Consider the following 18,710-nt stretch of genomic DNA (forward strand, 5'->3'; position numbering starts at 1 on the left):
GGTAATTTTCGATCATTTATTAGTCATAAACACCGGTTGTAACTTATAACATCTCAATTAGGCTGGTCAAAAGAAAACAATAAATTTGAGATATGAAACTTATCAAAAAATATTAATATTAAATCATTTTTAAAATATTAAATTATATAAATATTATATTAAATTTATTTTTTCTGTCAAAGATTCAATAAAATACTAATTACCTCTTTTATTGAAAAAGATCTTCAAAGTTATGGCAGCACAACAAAACTGAAAAAGTTAAAATTAGATTTCTAAAATAACCTCTTTAATTTTTTAATTAAATTGCTAATAAATTTATACTTTATTTAAAAAAAAATATATTACTGTAAAATCTCAATAATTTAAGTGTTAACCCGTGTCTTGAAGTATTGGTTATAAATAATTAATATACTTCAAATTCTATAAAAGTATACAGATAATTATAATATTAAATAAATTTCCATCTAACTATCATAAATTTATTTTATTTAAAGAATAAAATTGTCCATAAATAAATAAAACTCAAATTAATAATTTATTTAATGTCTATCTATAAAAGGTTAAAAAATAATTAAATAATAAAATAATTATATTTTAATGTTGCTAAAATTAAAATATAATCAAGTGTAAGAAAATAAAATTAACTTAAAGGAATAACAAAGTTTAGTTTATAACAAAAAAAAAAGATAAAAATCTCTTTGAAATTTATAATTTTTTTAAAAATTTATGTGATTAAAATATTGCATTTTTATGTGAATTGTTTTTATTTTTTTCATAATATTTTTTGTTATTTTTTCAAATTATTTTTCTTTTTTATGTTTTAATTTTATTTTAATTTTTAATAATATAAAAATATAATTATTTTATTATTTAATTATGTTTCAAATAAATTATTAATTACAAATGTATTTATTTATAAAAATATTTATCTTTTAAATAAAATAAAATAATATTTACGATGATTAGCTCAATATTTATTCAATATTAAATTTAATTATATATTTTAATAAAATTTAAAGCACATTAATTATTATTAATAAATACTTTAAAACAAATATTTAAGAAAATTTAATATGCATTAAAGTCTATAACAATTCATAATTAATTGTAATATTAAATAAAATATAACCATTTTATTTTATTTAAAAGATAAAAATATTTATAAATATTCTACAATTATTATAATATTTTAATTTAATATTTACCGATAAAAGTTAAAAAATAATTATATTTTAATATTATTAAAAATTAAAATATAATTAAATATAAAAAAGTTTAAATTATCATAAAATTAACAAAAAATAGTATTCAACATTTAAAAAATTTACAGAAATAATAATTGAATTTTCAAAATTCTTATTTTTATTATTTAAAAATTTTAAAAAATACATTTATCTTTATAATCAATTATATATATTTATACTATTTTAATTAATAAAATTAATTATTTCAATTTTTAAAATAAAAATAATAAAATCAATACATATTTATTACTCTTTAACCGTGCCTTTGAACCAATTAACCCTCGCCTTAAAATAATAATTAATGTTCTCATTATTAAAAGGAAGTAGACTACTAGCAGCATCATTAAACGAAGTATAGTGGTTGGGATTATATAATAATAACTTCTCTTTTCAACGTGTGTATTGAATGCTTTTAATGATGCTTATTGAATGCACTAATTCCGTGTTAGTTTTTTATTCTGGGGAGTAAGATGTATTTAATGTTATTAAATTCATATGTATGAAAACTAAGACTTAAAGTATGTATATTTTAGTAGAATATATTAATATATTAATATTGTAATCATTTTAATTATAAATTTTGTACTAGTTTAATTTCTTTTTTAAATATCAAATTGATTTTATTTATTTATTTATTTTTAATTTGTCTAATTTTTTAAAAGTTGATGTAATTAATATAATTTTAATATAAATTTTAATGAAATTTTTTATTCATTTTAATAAATTTAACAAAAATAATCGAATTCTATAATTTTTACAAAATAAGATCAAATTAATACTAAAATAAAGTTGAATAATTAACTTAATACTTTTAAACGAAAGGTTTAAATACTTTTTTGGTTCTCATTTTTGTACTATTTGTTGTAGATGGTCCTCATTTTGACATAATGTTTAAAATGGTCATCATTTTGACCCAATGTTTAAAATGATCATCATTTTCGCAATTCGTGTTTTATTTGGTCCTTTTTCTGTAACGATGTTTAAATCATTAACGGAGCATTGTACAAGTGACACGGTTTGCATTAGGGTGTGTTACGCATACTGTACATATGACTAATTAACGTTCATTTTTCTTTCTCATAAGACTTCACCATTAACTGGAAAGATGATGGATTGATATATTTCTTCGTAGGTAAATCTCCTAAAGCAGGTTGATATGAAGTCCTCAACATTGACATTGATGAAAATATAAGTACACAATGAATCTGAATGCTCAACATTGCAGCTGTAGGAAATGGCTTCTGACTGTTATCCATTGCTGCCAGCCATATGTACAGTACACGTAACACACCCTAATACAAACCGTGCCACATATACAATACTCTGTTAATGATTTAAATGGCGTTACAATACTCTCTCAATGATTTAAACGACATTACAGAGAAGGACAAAATAAAACACGAATTGCGAAAATGAAAATCATTTTAAACATTCGGTAAAAATGATGACCATTTTAAACATTCTTTCAATATATACAATATTATTTTATTTTCATTTTCCCAACACGCCTATAAGATATATAATCTCATATTTTTATTGTCAATTAAACAATTTAACAAATTATGATAAATAATAGAAATCAAATTCCACATATATATATACTTTAATATGAATTGAGCGATTTAATTTAATTTTTTATATAGAAAATGATTTTTTGACAAATATTTTGGTGATAAAGTTGATAAAGTTATAAATAGAGTAATTTTTTTTTGTGAAAGTTAAAAAATTAAAATAATAAATTTTAAGATTATTTTATCAAAAATGATTTTTTTATCAAAATTTCTCAAATAAAACTTTATCAAAGTATTATTTTCATTTTTATATTTTTTATCTATTACTTTTAATCTATGTAACGGTAACTTGAATTCAATATTATTAATTGTTAAAATAAAAGCACTTCACTGTATAAATTATTTACAAAAATCTAAAATATAATTTGCTTACTTTTTATATGTATATTTTTTTTATTTATTATAAATTTTAATCAGCTTAAATAAATATATTTTATGAAATCACTAAAGATTTAGTGTTTAAGATGATGGATGAAGATGAATGAAATTTATTTTCTTCAGGAAATTAGAACTCATTGATACATATGGATTTGAGAGCAAATAAAATATTATCATTGGATAAAAATGGATAAAAATAAAAAGATGAGAGGAAAATACACCTCAACAATATATATTTAATTAAATACCTTTTAGATTTTCTAAATTCCAAATATGTTTTTATTTTTTAATAATAATAACTAATAATAATAAATTAATATTAACTATAATAATAATAATAATAATAACAAAATAATAATATAATATTAAAACTAATAATAAAAAATAATAATAATAATAATAATAATAATAACTAGGATACACATTGTATATGCATTTTTTAAATATATGTGATATTATATTAGTAGATGATGATAATGTAATGTTATTAAGTTATTTATAACAATATATAAAGAAGATTCCCTCTTTTATATCAAAACACAAATTTTATCCTTTAAAATATAATTATTTATAAAATTTTTAAAAATTAACTGTTACTTTTACAATTTTTTTATAAAATTGTCTGTCTCTATTATTATATTTTTCTCTATTTATCAACAGTTATTCTCTCATCCTGATATATTTTACTTTATTTTTAATAAATATAATTTTTATTAAAAATGAGATAATAACTGTTGATAAATAGATAAAAAGAGGAGACCAGAGATAGACAATTTTATAAAAAAGTTTGTAAAAGTAACTGTCAATTTTCGATCAATTTTCAAACATTTTATAAATAATTATTTTTTAAATAATAAAATTGGTATTTTAAAATATGAACACAAAAAAATAATCTCTTTATATATCATTATAGATAAAAATAATTTATTTTATATTAATTTTAAAATTTAATTAATCGATATTCCTAATAAAATTTGTTAATTTGATCTCAACTTTTAACAAAATTATAATTTTAAAAAAATTAAAATATTTAAAAAAGTAACTATCCAAATAATTAAATATAATTTTAACTATAAAATAATTTATAATCTAACTATTTTTATACTAAAATATTATTTTATATCTATCATATCTATTAAATTATTCAAAAAATTTATCTTTAAATCTTTTTACTTACACCTCTTCGTCCATCAAACAGTCGACCTCACTTTCTCAACTACATCTCCCAGATCCATATATTGGGTCTACCACAAATCAAACACACCCTGAGAGTTTTTCTTTATCTTCATATTTTTTCGTTGACAACTTTATATACTACAATGACAAAATTAATCTCTCCTCACGTCATCGGCCAAAAGATATGTTGAGGCAAAGCTAATTCGATCATAAACCCTAATTTCCTTCTCCACAGGTGCGATTCCCAAATTGCTGAGTTCTAAAGCGAATATTAGGGCACGAAAGTTTTGAAGCCGAGGAGGAAAGAGAAGAAGGAAGAGCTTAGTTCTGTTTTCGTTCAAAGACTTTGTTCCAGGTCTTTACCCTTTCTTCTTTTCGTCTATCTAAATTTCACCCAATGTTTGAATGTTTATGTGCAATTTTTCATTCTTTTCTATCCATGGATTTCCAAGTCGCGGGTTTATGTATTTCACTGGAATAGAATGTGGCTTTGCAAGTCGTGTGATACATACTTCGTGATCCTGACGTGTCGTGCATTGTAACAGACAACAAATGAACCAACTGAAGTTTCAGTAATTCATGCATATTACGAGACAATACACACCAACTATCATGATTGCGTGCAAGAAAATCAAGCATCCCTTGTTGTTAATTAGTTGATAATAAATATGATTTAGCTTGTGCTACAGGTTTTTGAGGACAAAGGTATCATAAATTTTGTTTCTAGGTTGATAGAAAGACTCAACCAATCTGTAACTTATTGCTGAGAGAATTTTTCTGATATTTCTCTGAAAAATATTGCTGCATTTCATTTGCATCTGCACCTTATGGACTTGATTGTTATTCTCCGGCTGAATTTGAATTTCAAAGAGGATACAGTTAACTTTGCAATTTCATCTGTGTGCTCATTTGAATCCGGATCAGGTTTCTTACACGCATAATTGAATACCAAAGTAGGTACTATTAGAGTATCTATTATGTACGGAGTTATTTGTATTATGTACTGGAGATTACTACCTGAGTTTAATTTGTGTTTGGCATTACCGGTGTTAAAAAAGCCTAGCATTGTCACTTAATCTGAAGTGATAGTTGATATGACAATATGATTTTTAAGGTACATTTTAGAAGTTAACAAATTTTATGCACATGACAGTTCACATTGAATATCATTATAAACATCATTTACATGTATACACTAATTGTTCTTATTCTTTAAGTATTTATTTTCATTTATATGATGACTTCTGACCAAATGAACCTAGAGTTTTGTTAGTGGTTTAATGCTATACAACCTACTAATGGTGTGCAGGTTCTTGGCAGATGATGAAAACAAAGCAGAAGCGCACAGGAAAAGTCCCAAGTAAAAAAAGTGGTACTTCTTCGCATGACCCTGTTGATTCTCGAGATCGTGACAAAGAGCATGAGGATAGTGATTGGGTTATAGTGAAAAAGCAGAGAGTAACCATTCTGGTGCCTGCTGTGCCTCTCAGTGAGAGATCGTTAATAGCAAACCAAGGACCAAATCATACGCAACTTATGCCTCCTGAATTGGCAAGTAACCATGTGCAGCTTCCCATGGAGACATCTACTCTACATCCTTCAGATAATGAACATGAAAAAACCTTTTTATTGGCTGCTCAAAAAGAGACTCGTACCGAGAATAGAGCACCTCCTATCTTACCTAGACCAACTGTGGTCAATCCATCATCTTCAGATCAGAGAACAGAATCAGAAAATCCACGTCAAATGAGTGGTTTGAAGTCACATAAAGTACTTGGAATTTCTAATACGTCAAAAGTTATTAAGCAGCCCAGAACACTACTTGCACCAAGAAGGCCCTCCAACCTGGAAACTTTGAATAAAAACTTGAGAGCATCAAATTTGGTGAGGAAGCTTGAAAGAGCTGGTGGACTGAGCAAGTGGTTGATATCACTTGGACTGGGGCAGTTTGTGAGAATTTTTCAGGGTAAAGGTCTCAGTAAGTATCAGCTGGTAAATCTAACTATGAAAAAACTCAAGGATATGGGTGCCAATGCAGTGGGACCTCGCAGGAAACTGATCCATGCCATGGACTGTGTTTGTCAGCCATATTGCTTTGAGGCATTGTAAAAGGTTTTAGAATTTTGAAACTATATACAAAAATGTTCCAAGACACGGTACAAATGCAAAACTTTTGTTTCTAGATGTTGTTATAGCTTACAGTACTCGATTCTCAGCGCTTGTTGAGATCTATGCATATATTATATTAGCTTTTAGACGCATTCTAAACAATGCTTCCTTTTAGATTGGTGCGTCCATTCACTTCAATCTGTCATTGCTTGTTGTAAGTAGTTTTACTTCTGGAAGAACACCAGAAATGAGTAAATAGATTAATTCTTTATATATTTTTTCCAAAGCTTCTAAAACAAGATTTTAAGACTTAACTAAGTTAGAAAAACCATATCTTGCACTCAAGGGACCTAATTCACAAACAAAACACATCATTGTTAATTTATTGTAGCAACTAGGGGTGATCATGATCCAATCTACATTCATTTTGGATTCAAATAATTGGATTAGATTTTCGATCTAAATCTATTTTTTCAAAAAAAGTTGATTGAATTTTTTAAAAATCTAGATCCAAATATTTAGATCAAGTTTAAATCCAGATCTAAATATTTGGATCAAGTTCAAAATCCAAAATCCATTTTTCATAAAATAAATTCAAATTAAATTTTTTAAAACGGCTAAATTTTGGCGAGTGCTGACTCGACCAAATTTTGGTCATGACCAACTCGACTGAATTTGGCCAAATTTAGGTCAGGACCGACTCGCCTAAATATGACCAAATTTCGGTCGCGATCGACTCTGCCAAATACGACCAAATTCAAGTTAGGACCAACTCAGTCAAATTTTAGTTGAGCCAAACGCAACCGAATTTTGACCGGAGCCGACTCGACTGAATTCAGCCGAATTTTGGTTGTGGCCGACTCAATTGAATACGACCAAATTTCGATCGTGACCGACTCATTTGAATACAACCAAATTTCATCCTAGGTCGTCTCAGCCGAATACGACCAAATTTGGGTCAGGGCTACTCGGTCAAATCTCAATCGGGGCCAACTCGATTGAATTCAACTGAATTTTAACTGGAGCCAACTAGGCTAAATACAGCCAAATTTTGGTCGCGGTTGTCTTGGTCGAATACAGTCAAATTTTGTCTAGGTCAACTCAGCCTAATGTAGTCAAATTTGGTTCAGGGAGAATCAACCGAATACTTCCAAATTTTGTCCAGAACTAGCTGAGCCAAATTTCGATTGGGACCGACTTGACAAAATTTGGCCTAATTCAGCCAAATTTTGTATAGGATCACGTCAACTCAATCAAATACGACTAAATTTGGACTAGTCCGTCTCAACCTTTAGCCTAACTTAACCAAAAATATAAACTGAAAATTTGGATTGGATATTTTGGATTATCCATTTTGAAAATTCTAGATTTAGAGTATGAATATACAATCCATAAAATATATAAAATATAGATTAGATTGATATCCAGATCCAATAAAATGGATTGGATTATTGCAAAAATGGATTGATCATGAAAATTAGATATTTTGCCCATCCTTAGTTTAACTTTTCAGATCCTCCTCTGCTTCCTTCCGCTCATTTAAGAGTTCAATAATTATAAATTATTGTTGTTATCTTCATAATGTTTATAATTTTTATTTTTAGGTGTTAAATAAACATTAATTATTACTTTTACCCTCATATTTTATATGTATTTAATCTCTTTTTATTAATACATTTTTTTACAATAGTATAATTTAAATTTGTTAGTACAAATTTATGGATACATTAACAATTCTTTTATTATACTTCTAAAATTTTTAATTAAATTGTAAGGTTTAAAGTTTATGAATATAAATTTTAAGGTTTAGTGTTTACGGACGTCTCACGTCTCTCACGTCGCCATCTCACGTCGACATCCCATGTTTCACGTCCCACGTCCCACGTCTCACGTTTCACGTCTCACATCCCACGTCCCACGTCTCACGTCCATGTCCCACGTCCCATGTTCCATGTTCCACGTCTCACGTCGCACGTCTCACGTCCCACATCCCATGTCTCATGTCCCACGTCTCACGTCTCATGTCTCACGTCCCATGTCTCACGTCTCATGTCTCATGTCCCACGTCCTACATCTCACGTCTCACGTTTTACATCCCACGTCCCACGTCCTATGTTTCACGTCTCACGCCTCACGTCTCACGTATCACGTCCACGTCCCACGTCTCACGTCCCACGTCCCATGTTTCATGTTTCACGTCTCACATCGCACGTCTCATGTCCCACATCCCATGTCCCATGTCCCACGTCCACGTCTCACGTCTCATGTCTCACGTCTCATGTCTCATGTCTCACGTCTCATGTCTCATGTCTCACGTCTCACGTTTTACGTCCCACGTCCCACGTCTCAGGTCCCACATCCTATGTCTCACGTCTTACGCCCCACGTTTCACGTCTCACGTATCACGTCCACGTCCCACGTCTCACGTAGCACGTCTCACGTCCCACGTCGCACGTCTCACATTATTGCACTGAAATACTTGATTCTTTCATAAAATAATGGTGCTTTGGTTTACTGGTTGCAATATAACTAAGGTTCTTCTTTGCTGTTTATTCTTCTTTAGATAATAGTTTCTTATTGATCGAAAAAGAAGAGAAAAGACATTATTTTATCGAAAATAGAAAGCTAACCTGATGCAACAAATAATTTGAAGCTTTTGCAGATGTCTGCTATCATTACATAGATGATTTTAGAAAAGTGTTTAGATGTTGGCAGACAATATTTTTTTATTGGTTTTATGTTCTGACATTCAATATGCGAAGAGATGTGTCACAAAATTCTAATCAAGGATGAGCAAAAAATCATTTTTTATAATCCAATCTATTTTTTCTATGATCTAATCCATTTAATATCTATTTTATTAAAAATTCAATCCATTTAAAATCCATTTTATTGGATATGGATATCAATCTGATATATATTTTATATATTTTATGAATTGGATATCCATTCTCTAAATCTAGATTTTCAAAATGGATAATCCAAAATATCCAATCCAAATTTTCAGTTTATATTTTTGGTTAGGTTAGGCTAAAAGTTGAGACCGACTAGTCCAAATTTAGTCGTATTTGATTGAGTTGGCGTGACCCTATACAAAATTTGGCCGAATTCTGTCAAGTCGGTCTCGATCAAAATTTGGCCCAGCTGGTCCTGGACAAATTTTGAAGTATTCGGTTGAGTTCACCCCGACCCAAATTTGACTGCATTGGGCTGAGTCGACCTAGACATAATTTGACCGTATTCGACCGAGACAACTGCGACCAAAATTTGGCTGTATTCAGCCTAGTTGGCCCAGTCAAAATTTGGTCGAATTCAATCGAGTTGGCCCCGATTGAGATTTGGCCGAGTCGGCCCTGACCCAAATTTGGTCGTATTTGGCTGAGACGACCTAGGGTGAAATTTGGCCGTATTCAAATGAGTCGGTCACGATCAAAATTTGGCCGTATTCAACTGAATCGGCCACGACCGAAATTTGGCCGAATTCAGTCAAGTCGGCTCCAGTCAAAATTCGGTCGTGTTGGCCTCGACCCAAATTTGACCGAGTTGGTCCTGGCCTGAATTTGGTCATATTTGGTAGAGTCGATCGCGACCAAAATTTGGTCATATTTAGGTGAGTCGGTCCTAACCTAAATTTAGCCAAATTCAGTCAAGTTGGTCATGACCAAAATTTGGTCAAGTCGGCACTTGCCCAAATTTAACCGTATTCGATCGACTAAGTCCCAAACGAAATTTGACTATATTCAACTTAGTTGGTCGTGATCGAAAATTGGCCATATTCAGTCGAGTCGATCCCGACCGACGAATTTAGTGGAGTCAACCCTGATGGAAATTTGACTGATCAGGCCCTAACCCAAATGTGGTCATAATTGGCCAAGTCGGCTCTGGCCAAAATTTGGTCGTATTAGGCAAAATTGACCCTGGCCAAAATTCAGTCGAATCCAGTTAAGTCAATCTCGCCTGAAATTTTGTCAAGTCGACCTTAGCCCAAATTTGGTCACGTCATCCCCGACTGAAATTTGTTTGAAAGTCATACAAGTTTATCCCATGTTGAAATTTGGCCTTGTTAGCCTCGACAAAAAATCTGTCAAATTCTATGATGTAAGCCCTATCGAAAATTTAATCCACATCCATTTTGGATTCAAATAATGGATGTGGATCCAAATTTGTGTCCATAGGGCTGACACCAAAGAATTTGACAGATTTAGCTGAATACTTCCAAATTTTGTCCAGGACCAATTGAGTCAAATCTCGATCAGGACCGACTTGACAGAATTTGGCCTAATTCGGCCAAATTTTGTACAGGGTCACGCCAACTCAATCAAATACAATTAAATTTGGGCTAGTCCATCTCAACTCAACCTTTAGCCTAATCTAACAAAAAATATAAAGTGAAATTTTGGATTGGATATTTTGAATTATCCATTTTGAAAATCTAGATTTCGAGAATAGATATCTAATCCATAAAATATATAAAATGTAGATTAGATTGATATCCATATCCAATAAAATGAATTTTAAATGGATTGAATTTTTAATAGAATAAATATTAAATAAATTGTATCATATAAAAAATGGATTAGATCATAAAAATTGAATTTTTGTCCATCCTTATTAGCAACATTTAATATAGTTTATTCATATCTCACATGTATAGTTTATACATTGATATGATCTTCAGGGATCATTACGATTTTGAGTTTTTTTTTTTTGTATTTTTTATCATTTTAATTAATTATGAGAGTTAATGATTCATGTCATGGAAATTAAACAGGACATTAGCATATATTAAAGATTGTTTATTGATAATTGATGCAAAATATATATTAAAATTCTTAAAATATAGAAAATTAATTTGATTTTTTTTTTGTATAAATTGATGGTACTGAGAAACACAAATAACATAAATTAGAGCTTTATTAAAAGTATTAAACTGTATTTACTTTTTTATATACAAAATGTAATTTTATAAGATACTGTTCGTAATATTTACAATTTAAAACTATTGTCATTTTTAAAGTAATGTTTTCATAATTAAAAAACAAAAAGAACTAAAGGCCACTTGAGATTAGTTATGTTGTCAATTGGTGATTGAATGAATCACCATTGCTTAAAATGTTGAAATTGTTTGATTGAATGAATATTGTAATATTATTTGCTCAATTGGTTTTTATATATGATGGAACTCATTGTGAACTCAGAATTAACCATTACCTCGATCGATTAGGTTTTGTTCTTAGTAATATTAAGTACAATTTTTATAATTAATTTTATTGATTTTCATACTACATGGAGATAATTAGATGAAGCTATTTAATAGTGCCTTATGCAATTATTATTTCATTTACGTGACACAATTTGGTTTTTGGCAATGATGGGGCATATGTCCCATTCATTTATGGTGTTGAATGAGACAAATTCAACTCTAACCTACTTCTTGCATTCTTCTTAACACATTATTTGGTTAAAGTCTACAAACACTTATTTTCTTCCTAAGTATTTTTGCATAAATGATTTCTAAAACAAACTACTGTAAGTCATAAAAAAAATATAATAATAGTTTTTAAGTATTGAAAAATCTATGAAATTGGTCTTAGTAATATATATAACAACTTTAAGACTAAATTTATATTTAAAAATGACTGTATAATTTTTTTATTACTTCATAAACTAAAAAAAAAGATAAAATAATATTCGAGAGGCTAAATGGATGATTTTGAAATGACAAGAAGAATAAAATAGAAGTACCAATCGCTTTAGTATTATTAATAATGATGATATTATCTTATCGTTTGAAAAGAAATGAAAGAAAATTATTTATTTTGTCATTTTATCTTTATTTTTTGTAGTTTATTTATTCCATTTGTTATTATTGTTTTTTTTAAATAATTTCAAGAAAATGCTTCTTTCATATTCATACTTTAAAATCAATTTCTTTGAGTGTGGGATTCCTTTCTTGTCGACCACGTGTTACGTGTGAAATTAAAATACTTTATAATTAGTTAACAAAATATTACGGGCATTACAAGTATATGATTGTTATCTTGATGAAGTAATTAGATAATAGAAACCTTCAAATAACTAACTACGAAGTGTGTAAGTTGAATTAGTTATTGTGCTGATTAAAATATTGGATTTAATTTGGTTTCTCCATATATAAGTATATCAAATAAATGGTATTGATTTCTCCAAACACATCTTCTATTGAAAAATAAATTGAGTAATAAATTTTTAGAAGTTAATGCTTGAGGAAAAGAAAAATGGTTGTTGCCATGATGCATGCATCGAATTTTCAAGTGCATTAATAGTAATAATTTAACACATTCTACTATTTGTTGTTTTTCTTTATTTGAAGCTTGATTAAGTTACTACCAATTTTGTTTTATGAGAATCAAATTGAAAAACTATGTCAAAGAAAAAACAATGTAAGTTTTTGCATGTATGATACTTATAATATATATTTATATTGAATATTGCATCTTTTTAAAATCAATTATTATTAAAATATTACATATTAAATAAAATAATGTATCGTGTTGCGTTTTATACATAGTACAAAAATATAGACTGACATACCAAGTGTATTATATATATATATATATATATATATATATATATATATATATATATAATTGTCCAAGCTAGCTGTAAGATGCCACTCAATAAAAAAACACCTTAACACGTGAAAGTCATTTGTCTAAATAACCTTCGCAAAACAAAGAAAGAATTGTCCAAGTGATGTCTTATAAAGGTATTTAAAAATTAAATTAAATAGTATTTTTTATTGGCAAATTAAACACCATGCTAATCAAATTTATGAATAACATATTAAATAAAATAAATATGTAACCTTTTATATCACAATACATTAATTTATTATTAATTATATAAAATATAATAATTAATTAAAGAGACACATTTAAATAAACAAAAATTAAGTAGAATTTCAAACATACACCAGACTAAATAACATTACATGGTACTCATTACAAAAAATATACATCAGATGAGAAATTCTTCAATATGTTCTTATGGCGCATTAAGTCGCCACCATGTATCATATCATTCATTAGCTGCAGGAATTATCATAATCTGTTTGTAAATTAAATTAAATTACAACTCTTTAGGTTTTCGTTGGTGACATTAGTTACATTAAACTTATATGTAGAGTATTAAAACTTATCTTTTATATCTTTTTATTAACTTTTATATGTTTTTTATTATAATTACTTATCATTTTTAATTAGGTTGGTGACAACTTCATTTTTTACATTATTAATTTTTTTAATGATATTTAAATAATTTAAACGTTTAATTTATTCATTTACGGGTAAATATTATATTTTTTAACTATTATATTTATAATAATATTCGATGAGATAAGTAGACGCTTTAATTACACTATCTTATTAATTACATTATCTTGTGAAAAATAAATTGATTCAACCCACTAAATAAACATATAAAATAAATTAGAAAAATAAAATAATTTTAAATAAATAAAACCTTAACCTATCATATCCGTGGTGAGTTAAACTAAATTATAAAGTATTTATCTCATCACTCATTTTTAATTCAATCTATAGTTAATTAACCACATTAACATACTTTGACACTGTTACTATCCTTTTAAAATATTTTAATAATATTTGTCAATAATGTTTACTTAATATTTTTTATTTAATTTTTTTTTAAATCTTTGAATTTTATAAATATTTGTTATAGAAAGATAAAACATATTTAGTTATTATTTAGATTTAAGATGGAAATCTTATAAATATTTAACATTTTATCACATTCTTTAATATACTGTAGATAAATAAAATAAAACATAAATAAAATAAAACAGCAAATTCCTTCCACATATCTCTTATATTTTAAAAAATTCTAAAAATATCAACAATATTAAATACTATACTAAATTTTTTCGACAAATTAACAGCATGAGCAATTATACTAATAGCATTTTCAACGGTTAATTTGCTTATAATTATAACGACTCATATTTAGTAAATTGGATATGGCTTTAATTCAAAAGGACATGTCATTCAAATAGATGATAAGATAATAGAAAAAAAAATAAAATTTTCTAATATGTGTCTGTATTACCTAAATACTTTGATTACATAGTTAATGCTTGCATATTTAGAATGTGTTATACAATTAATATTTTAATAAATAGTTTACAGGCTGAACTAATTCTTATATTTTATCAATTAAGTAGTTTTAGCTTTTATAATTTCGATTGCTTAAAGCCAGTTTGCATACTTTTAAAAGCAATAAAATTCAATGCAAGTGTTTACCCTTTTTACCCTTCTAACACAAATTTTATTCAATGACATAAATGGGGTGACAGTGTTCACAATAAGATTCGACATGATTTTAAAATTTAACTATTTATTTTATTTATTGATATGTTTTCTCAGAATATTCTGACTTTAATTGATACTTAATATTTAATCGTATTATTTGTATTTTACAAATAAAAATATTTTAGAGAAAATATTAGAAAATTTGTAGATCTTGTTATAGTTAACTAATTCACTTAACATGTGTGAATTCATACACACTAGTAAACAAATAATATTTCTTTCATTAAAAAGTAATATAAATAGAGTTGGTGTTCGTAACAGTGACTATTAATCATTGACATATATGGTGGGTTCCCACGATGATAATGGTACTTGTTCATAAAGTTTATATATAATTTTTAATGAGAGTTTTTTTATTTAATTAAATTCAACATAAATGTATTCGGTGAGTTTGGATTTTTTATTAATATTTCTTTCATGTTTTTTTATTATGTCTTCGATAATTATTAATTTTAAAATTTTAAATATATTAAAATTATCTTTAAGATATTAAAACAGTATAATATTTTTAATGTTTAACAAACAACAATATGAAAAAAGAAAACTCAGAAAAAAAAATGGAATTTGTATTTGGTTCAACAATCCATGTGGATCCCTTAAACAAATCTCATTAGGTCATCTAAAGTTCAACCCGACAAAAAAATCACTATCATCTGATCTCTACTCCCATTTTTCTAAATAATATTAGTTTATTCATAAACATATTATTTGATTTTATTTGTGAATATAACAAATTTAACTGAATTGTTTTAACATAGGCTTTTCTTCAATTACTTTAAATATTTATCTACGCCAATTATAATAGATAATCCATGTTTTTGGTTTCTATATTATTATCCTTAACAACATGATAACGCAAGAGCTAATAATAAACTTGGATTGAGCCGAAAAATTTAAACTTAGATACTCGTTTCATGCTCTAGCAAACAGCAAGGTTTCGTAAGAACAGAACTCATTACCACTGCTTAACGATGAATTGGGTGTTTTCTGTGTTGTCGACCCATTAAATTGAAAGTGACAACGTAGGGTAACACTGTCAATAGTCAAATATTCATTATTTATAGATCCACACCCGTCATCACCAACAACATCGATTCCTAATAGTCCTTTTGGATTTTCCGTTCTCCTGTCATATTGTCTCTGACAGGAGCGACACGTGTCCTGCATGGTGGACTCGTTTTCAGTCACTCGTTAAGACTCGGGGTAGATCGCGTGCGGAGAAGAAACATGGAGGGGGACAAAAAAAACATGGCTTCTCCTCTGCTGGAGCCTGTGCCTTCAAAGAGGGCTTCCAAGCTTCAAACTTTGGGAAACATCATAGTCACCGTTGTCGGAACTGGAGTTCTTGGATTGCCCTTTGCCTTTCGGATCGCTGGGTGGGTCGCTGGATCGCTTGGGGTTGCTGTCGTCGGCTTATCCACTTACTATTGCATGCTCCTTCTTGTGGGTGATTCAATCGTTGCACAAAAATCTTTCTTTTTCCTTTACTTTAATATGTTAGAGCACAGTACTTTATCCTCATCTAACAGTTACGTATGTTTCACCTTTTGAATCATTTCTGCTGATAAGACGAGTTAAATGGCAGTGTAAAATCTAAATTTTCGATTTTTTCTTTCTTCTTGGTTTTGGGTATGAATAATTGCAATTTGGCATTGACTATTGCTGTTTTTGCCGTACATAAATGGGATACCTTTAATTATCCCTTTTATACTTTTTTTTGTTTAGTGTGGGATGCACTGTGCCATTGACTTCCCCACTGGAAAAGGAAAAAATGGGCGTGAACTAAAGTTACTTGGTACATGTTTTATTTTATGATTGTTGTTCCTGTCTTTTTAAGGTTTTGTTTTTATTCTTGGGCACAGGTTAATTGCAGAGACAAATTGGCGTCCGAAGAGCCACTAGGAGAATCAAACACATATGGAGACTTGGGTTATAGGTCTTTTGGAACCCTAGGTCGGTTTGTGACAGAAGTTATAATTGTGGTAGCACAATGTGCTGGATCTATTGCTTATTTTGTGTTTATTGGACAAAACCTTCATTCTGTATTTGAAAGCCAAAACCTATCAATGGCCTCCTACATATTTATGCTGGTACCTGTTGAGATTGGATTGTCTTGGATAGGGAGCTTATCTGCTTTGGCTCCTTTCAGCATTTTTGCTGACGTGTGCAATGTCTTGGCTATGGGAATTGTGGTGAAGGAGGATGTGCAAAGGACCTTTGGGGAGGGGTTTTCATTTGGAGAAAGGACAGCAATCACATCCAACATTGGGGGATTGCCCTTTGCAGCAGGCATGGCAGTGTTTTGTTTTGAGGGGTTTGGAATGACACTGGCCCTAGAGAATTCTATGCAGGATAGACGTAAGTTCCCAATTTTGCTTGCTCAGACATTTGGTGGGATAACTCTTGTGTACATTCTTTTTGGGTTTTGTGGTTACATGGCTTTTGGTGAAGAAACCAGAGACATTGTGACCCTCAATCTCCCAAGGAATTGGTCATCTCTTTCAGTGCAGGTAGTAAAAAGATCTAAACTTCAAGCTCTTCAGTTACTCTTAAATTGTTTTCTTGCTGTTAGCTAATCAATATTGTTCCTGTTTCCTGTTTGAAACCCTGTTGCTGGAAGGTGTTTGATATCATCTGATGATGATGTAATATAAATATCACTTTTAATTTGTGTCAGTTAATCTATTTTACATGAAATCATCATTCCTTAATCACATACACATCCCATATTGTAATTTGTCCTTAGACATGTCTACTACCATAGTACAGTTTGCAGAATACCATTTCATATTGCATGAAAAGCCAAGCCATGGCTCTATTATCTTCAAATCTTGTGTTGTATTTTATATAACATTTTGTATGATGCCAGGTAGGATTGTGTGTTGGGCTTGCATTCACACTTCCAATCATGTTACACCCAATTAATGAGATTGTGGAAGGGAAACTCAAAATCATTCTCAGAAACAACAATGATTCAACAGGACCAGGAAAAATTTGCATATGCATCAGCCGAGCGATTGTGGTGGTTGGACTGGCAGTGATAGCTTCATTCGTGCCAGAATTTGGTGTATTTGCCTCATTTGTGGGGAGTACCTTATGTGCAATGCTCTCATTTGTTTTACCAGCCACATTTCACCTAAAGCTACTTGGTTCTTCTCTACCCTTCTGGCGTAAAGCCTTAGATTTCATTGTATTATTTTCTGGATTATTTTTTGCTATTTATGGGACTTACAACACAATAGTTGGAGTTTGATGTATAACATGTATTTTAGTTAGTAGAACCTTTTGTACAACTCAATTCATTGTTTTTAAGCGTTAGAACTTACAGTAAAGCAAGCGTGCACAATCGTCTGATTCAGAGTTCTTGCGTGAGTTGTCCTCCTCTTTGCTCTTTTCAGTCCCACAGAACCCTAATTGTCCTTCACCTAATTGTAAAATTCATTATTCTTTTAATCTATAAAGAGGAAAAGGGAGAGGGAGGTTCAAAGCATCACTTTCTTGATTCATGGATAACATTTTTTCTGAACTCAACTAGTTTATTATTTGAAATGACTGATTACATAGATTGTTTATAATGGATGTGAAGAGGTAAACAATAATGGACTTAAGTGTTTTTTCTTTATTTAGTCATGTTGATTGCTGCCATTACCTAGATTTAAGAGAAAATAAAATGAAGTGGTATATCTGAAAAGCTTTTATCATAATCAAATGTAAAAGTAATATTATTTGAATAGTGTAAAGAAGCTGGAATTATATGAACTGGTTTGCTGTGAACGGGGAAAGTTTATATCGACCAGTTTTACGTTGATTACAAGTAAATTATTAGACCACAAGACCATAGGCAGAGTTATAATTAAATGTGG

General features: G+C 28.9%; 2 protein-coding genes across 3 annotated transcripts; both read left to right on the plus strand.

Annotated features, from left to right (window-relative positions):
- The first annotated feature begins 4,387 nt into the window (after nt 1–4,387).
- LOC114164283 lies at nt 4,388–6,654 on the plus strand. 2 transcript variants are annotated; one of them, XM_028048927.1, is made up of 2 exons: nt 4,388–4,724; nt 5,679–6,654. In XM_028048927.1, exon 2 carries the CDS (start codon nt 5,690–5,692, stop codon nt 6,476–6,478), a length of 789 nt encoding a protein of 262 aa, XP_027904728.1. In that variant the 5' UTR covers nt 4,388–4,724; nt 5,679–5,689; the 3' UTR covers nt 6,479–6,654. The 2 variants fall into 2 exon arrangements, with proteins under 2 accessions (XP_027904728.1, XP_027904807.1); XM_028049006.1 differs by having other exon boundaries at nt 5,690–6,654.
- A 9,081-nt stretch (nt 6,655–15,735) lies between these two features.
- On the plus strand, nt 15,736–18,205 carry LOC114195093 (amino acid transporter ANT1). The gene is made up of 3 exons (XM_028085491.1): nt 15,736–16,290; nt 16,710–17,357; nt 17,717–18,205. The coding sequence occupies exons 1-3, from the start codon at nt 16,075–16,077 to the stop codon at nt 18,098–18,100; spliced, it is 1,248 nt and encodes a 415-aa protein (XP_027941292.1). The 5' UTR covers nt 15,736–16,074; the 3' UTR covers nt 18,101–18,205.
- Nucleotides 18,206–18,710: the final 505 nt, after the last annotated feature.

Source organism: Vigna unguiculata, chromosome 1 (assembly GCF_004118075.2).
Source record: "Vigna unguiculata cultivar IT97K-499-35 chromosome 1, ASM411807v1, whole genome shotgun sequence".
Classification (NCBI taxonomy): domain Eukaryota; kingdom Viridiplantae; phylum Streptophyta; class Magnoliopsida; order Fabales; family Fabaceae; genus Vigna; species Vigna unguiculata.

Bases quoted from the DNA above. Each gene is read 5' to 3' on its own strand.
- LOC114164283 (XM_028048927.1), top strand. From the start codon at position 5,690: ATGATGAAAACAAAGCAGAAGCGCACAGGAAAAGTCCCAAGTAAAAAA.
- LOC114195093 (XM_028085491.1), top strand. From the start codon at position 16,075: ATGGAGGGGGACAAAAAAAACATGGCTTCTCCTCTGCTGGAGCCTGTG. The intron at 16,291-16,709 runs GTGGGTGATTCA...TCTTGGGCACAG, and splicing joins ACTATTGCATGCTCCTTCTT to GTTAATTGCAGAGACAAATT. The intron at 17,358-17,716 runs GTAGTAAAAAGA...GTATGATGCCAG, and splicing joins GGTCATCTCTTTCAGTGCAG to GTAGGATTGTGTGTTGGGCT.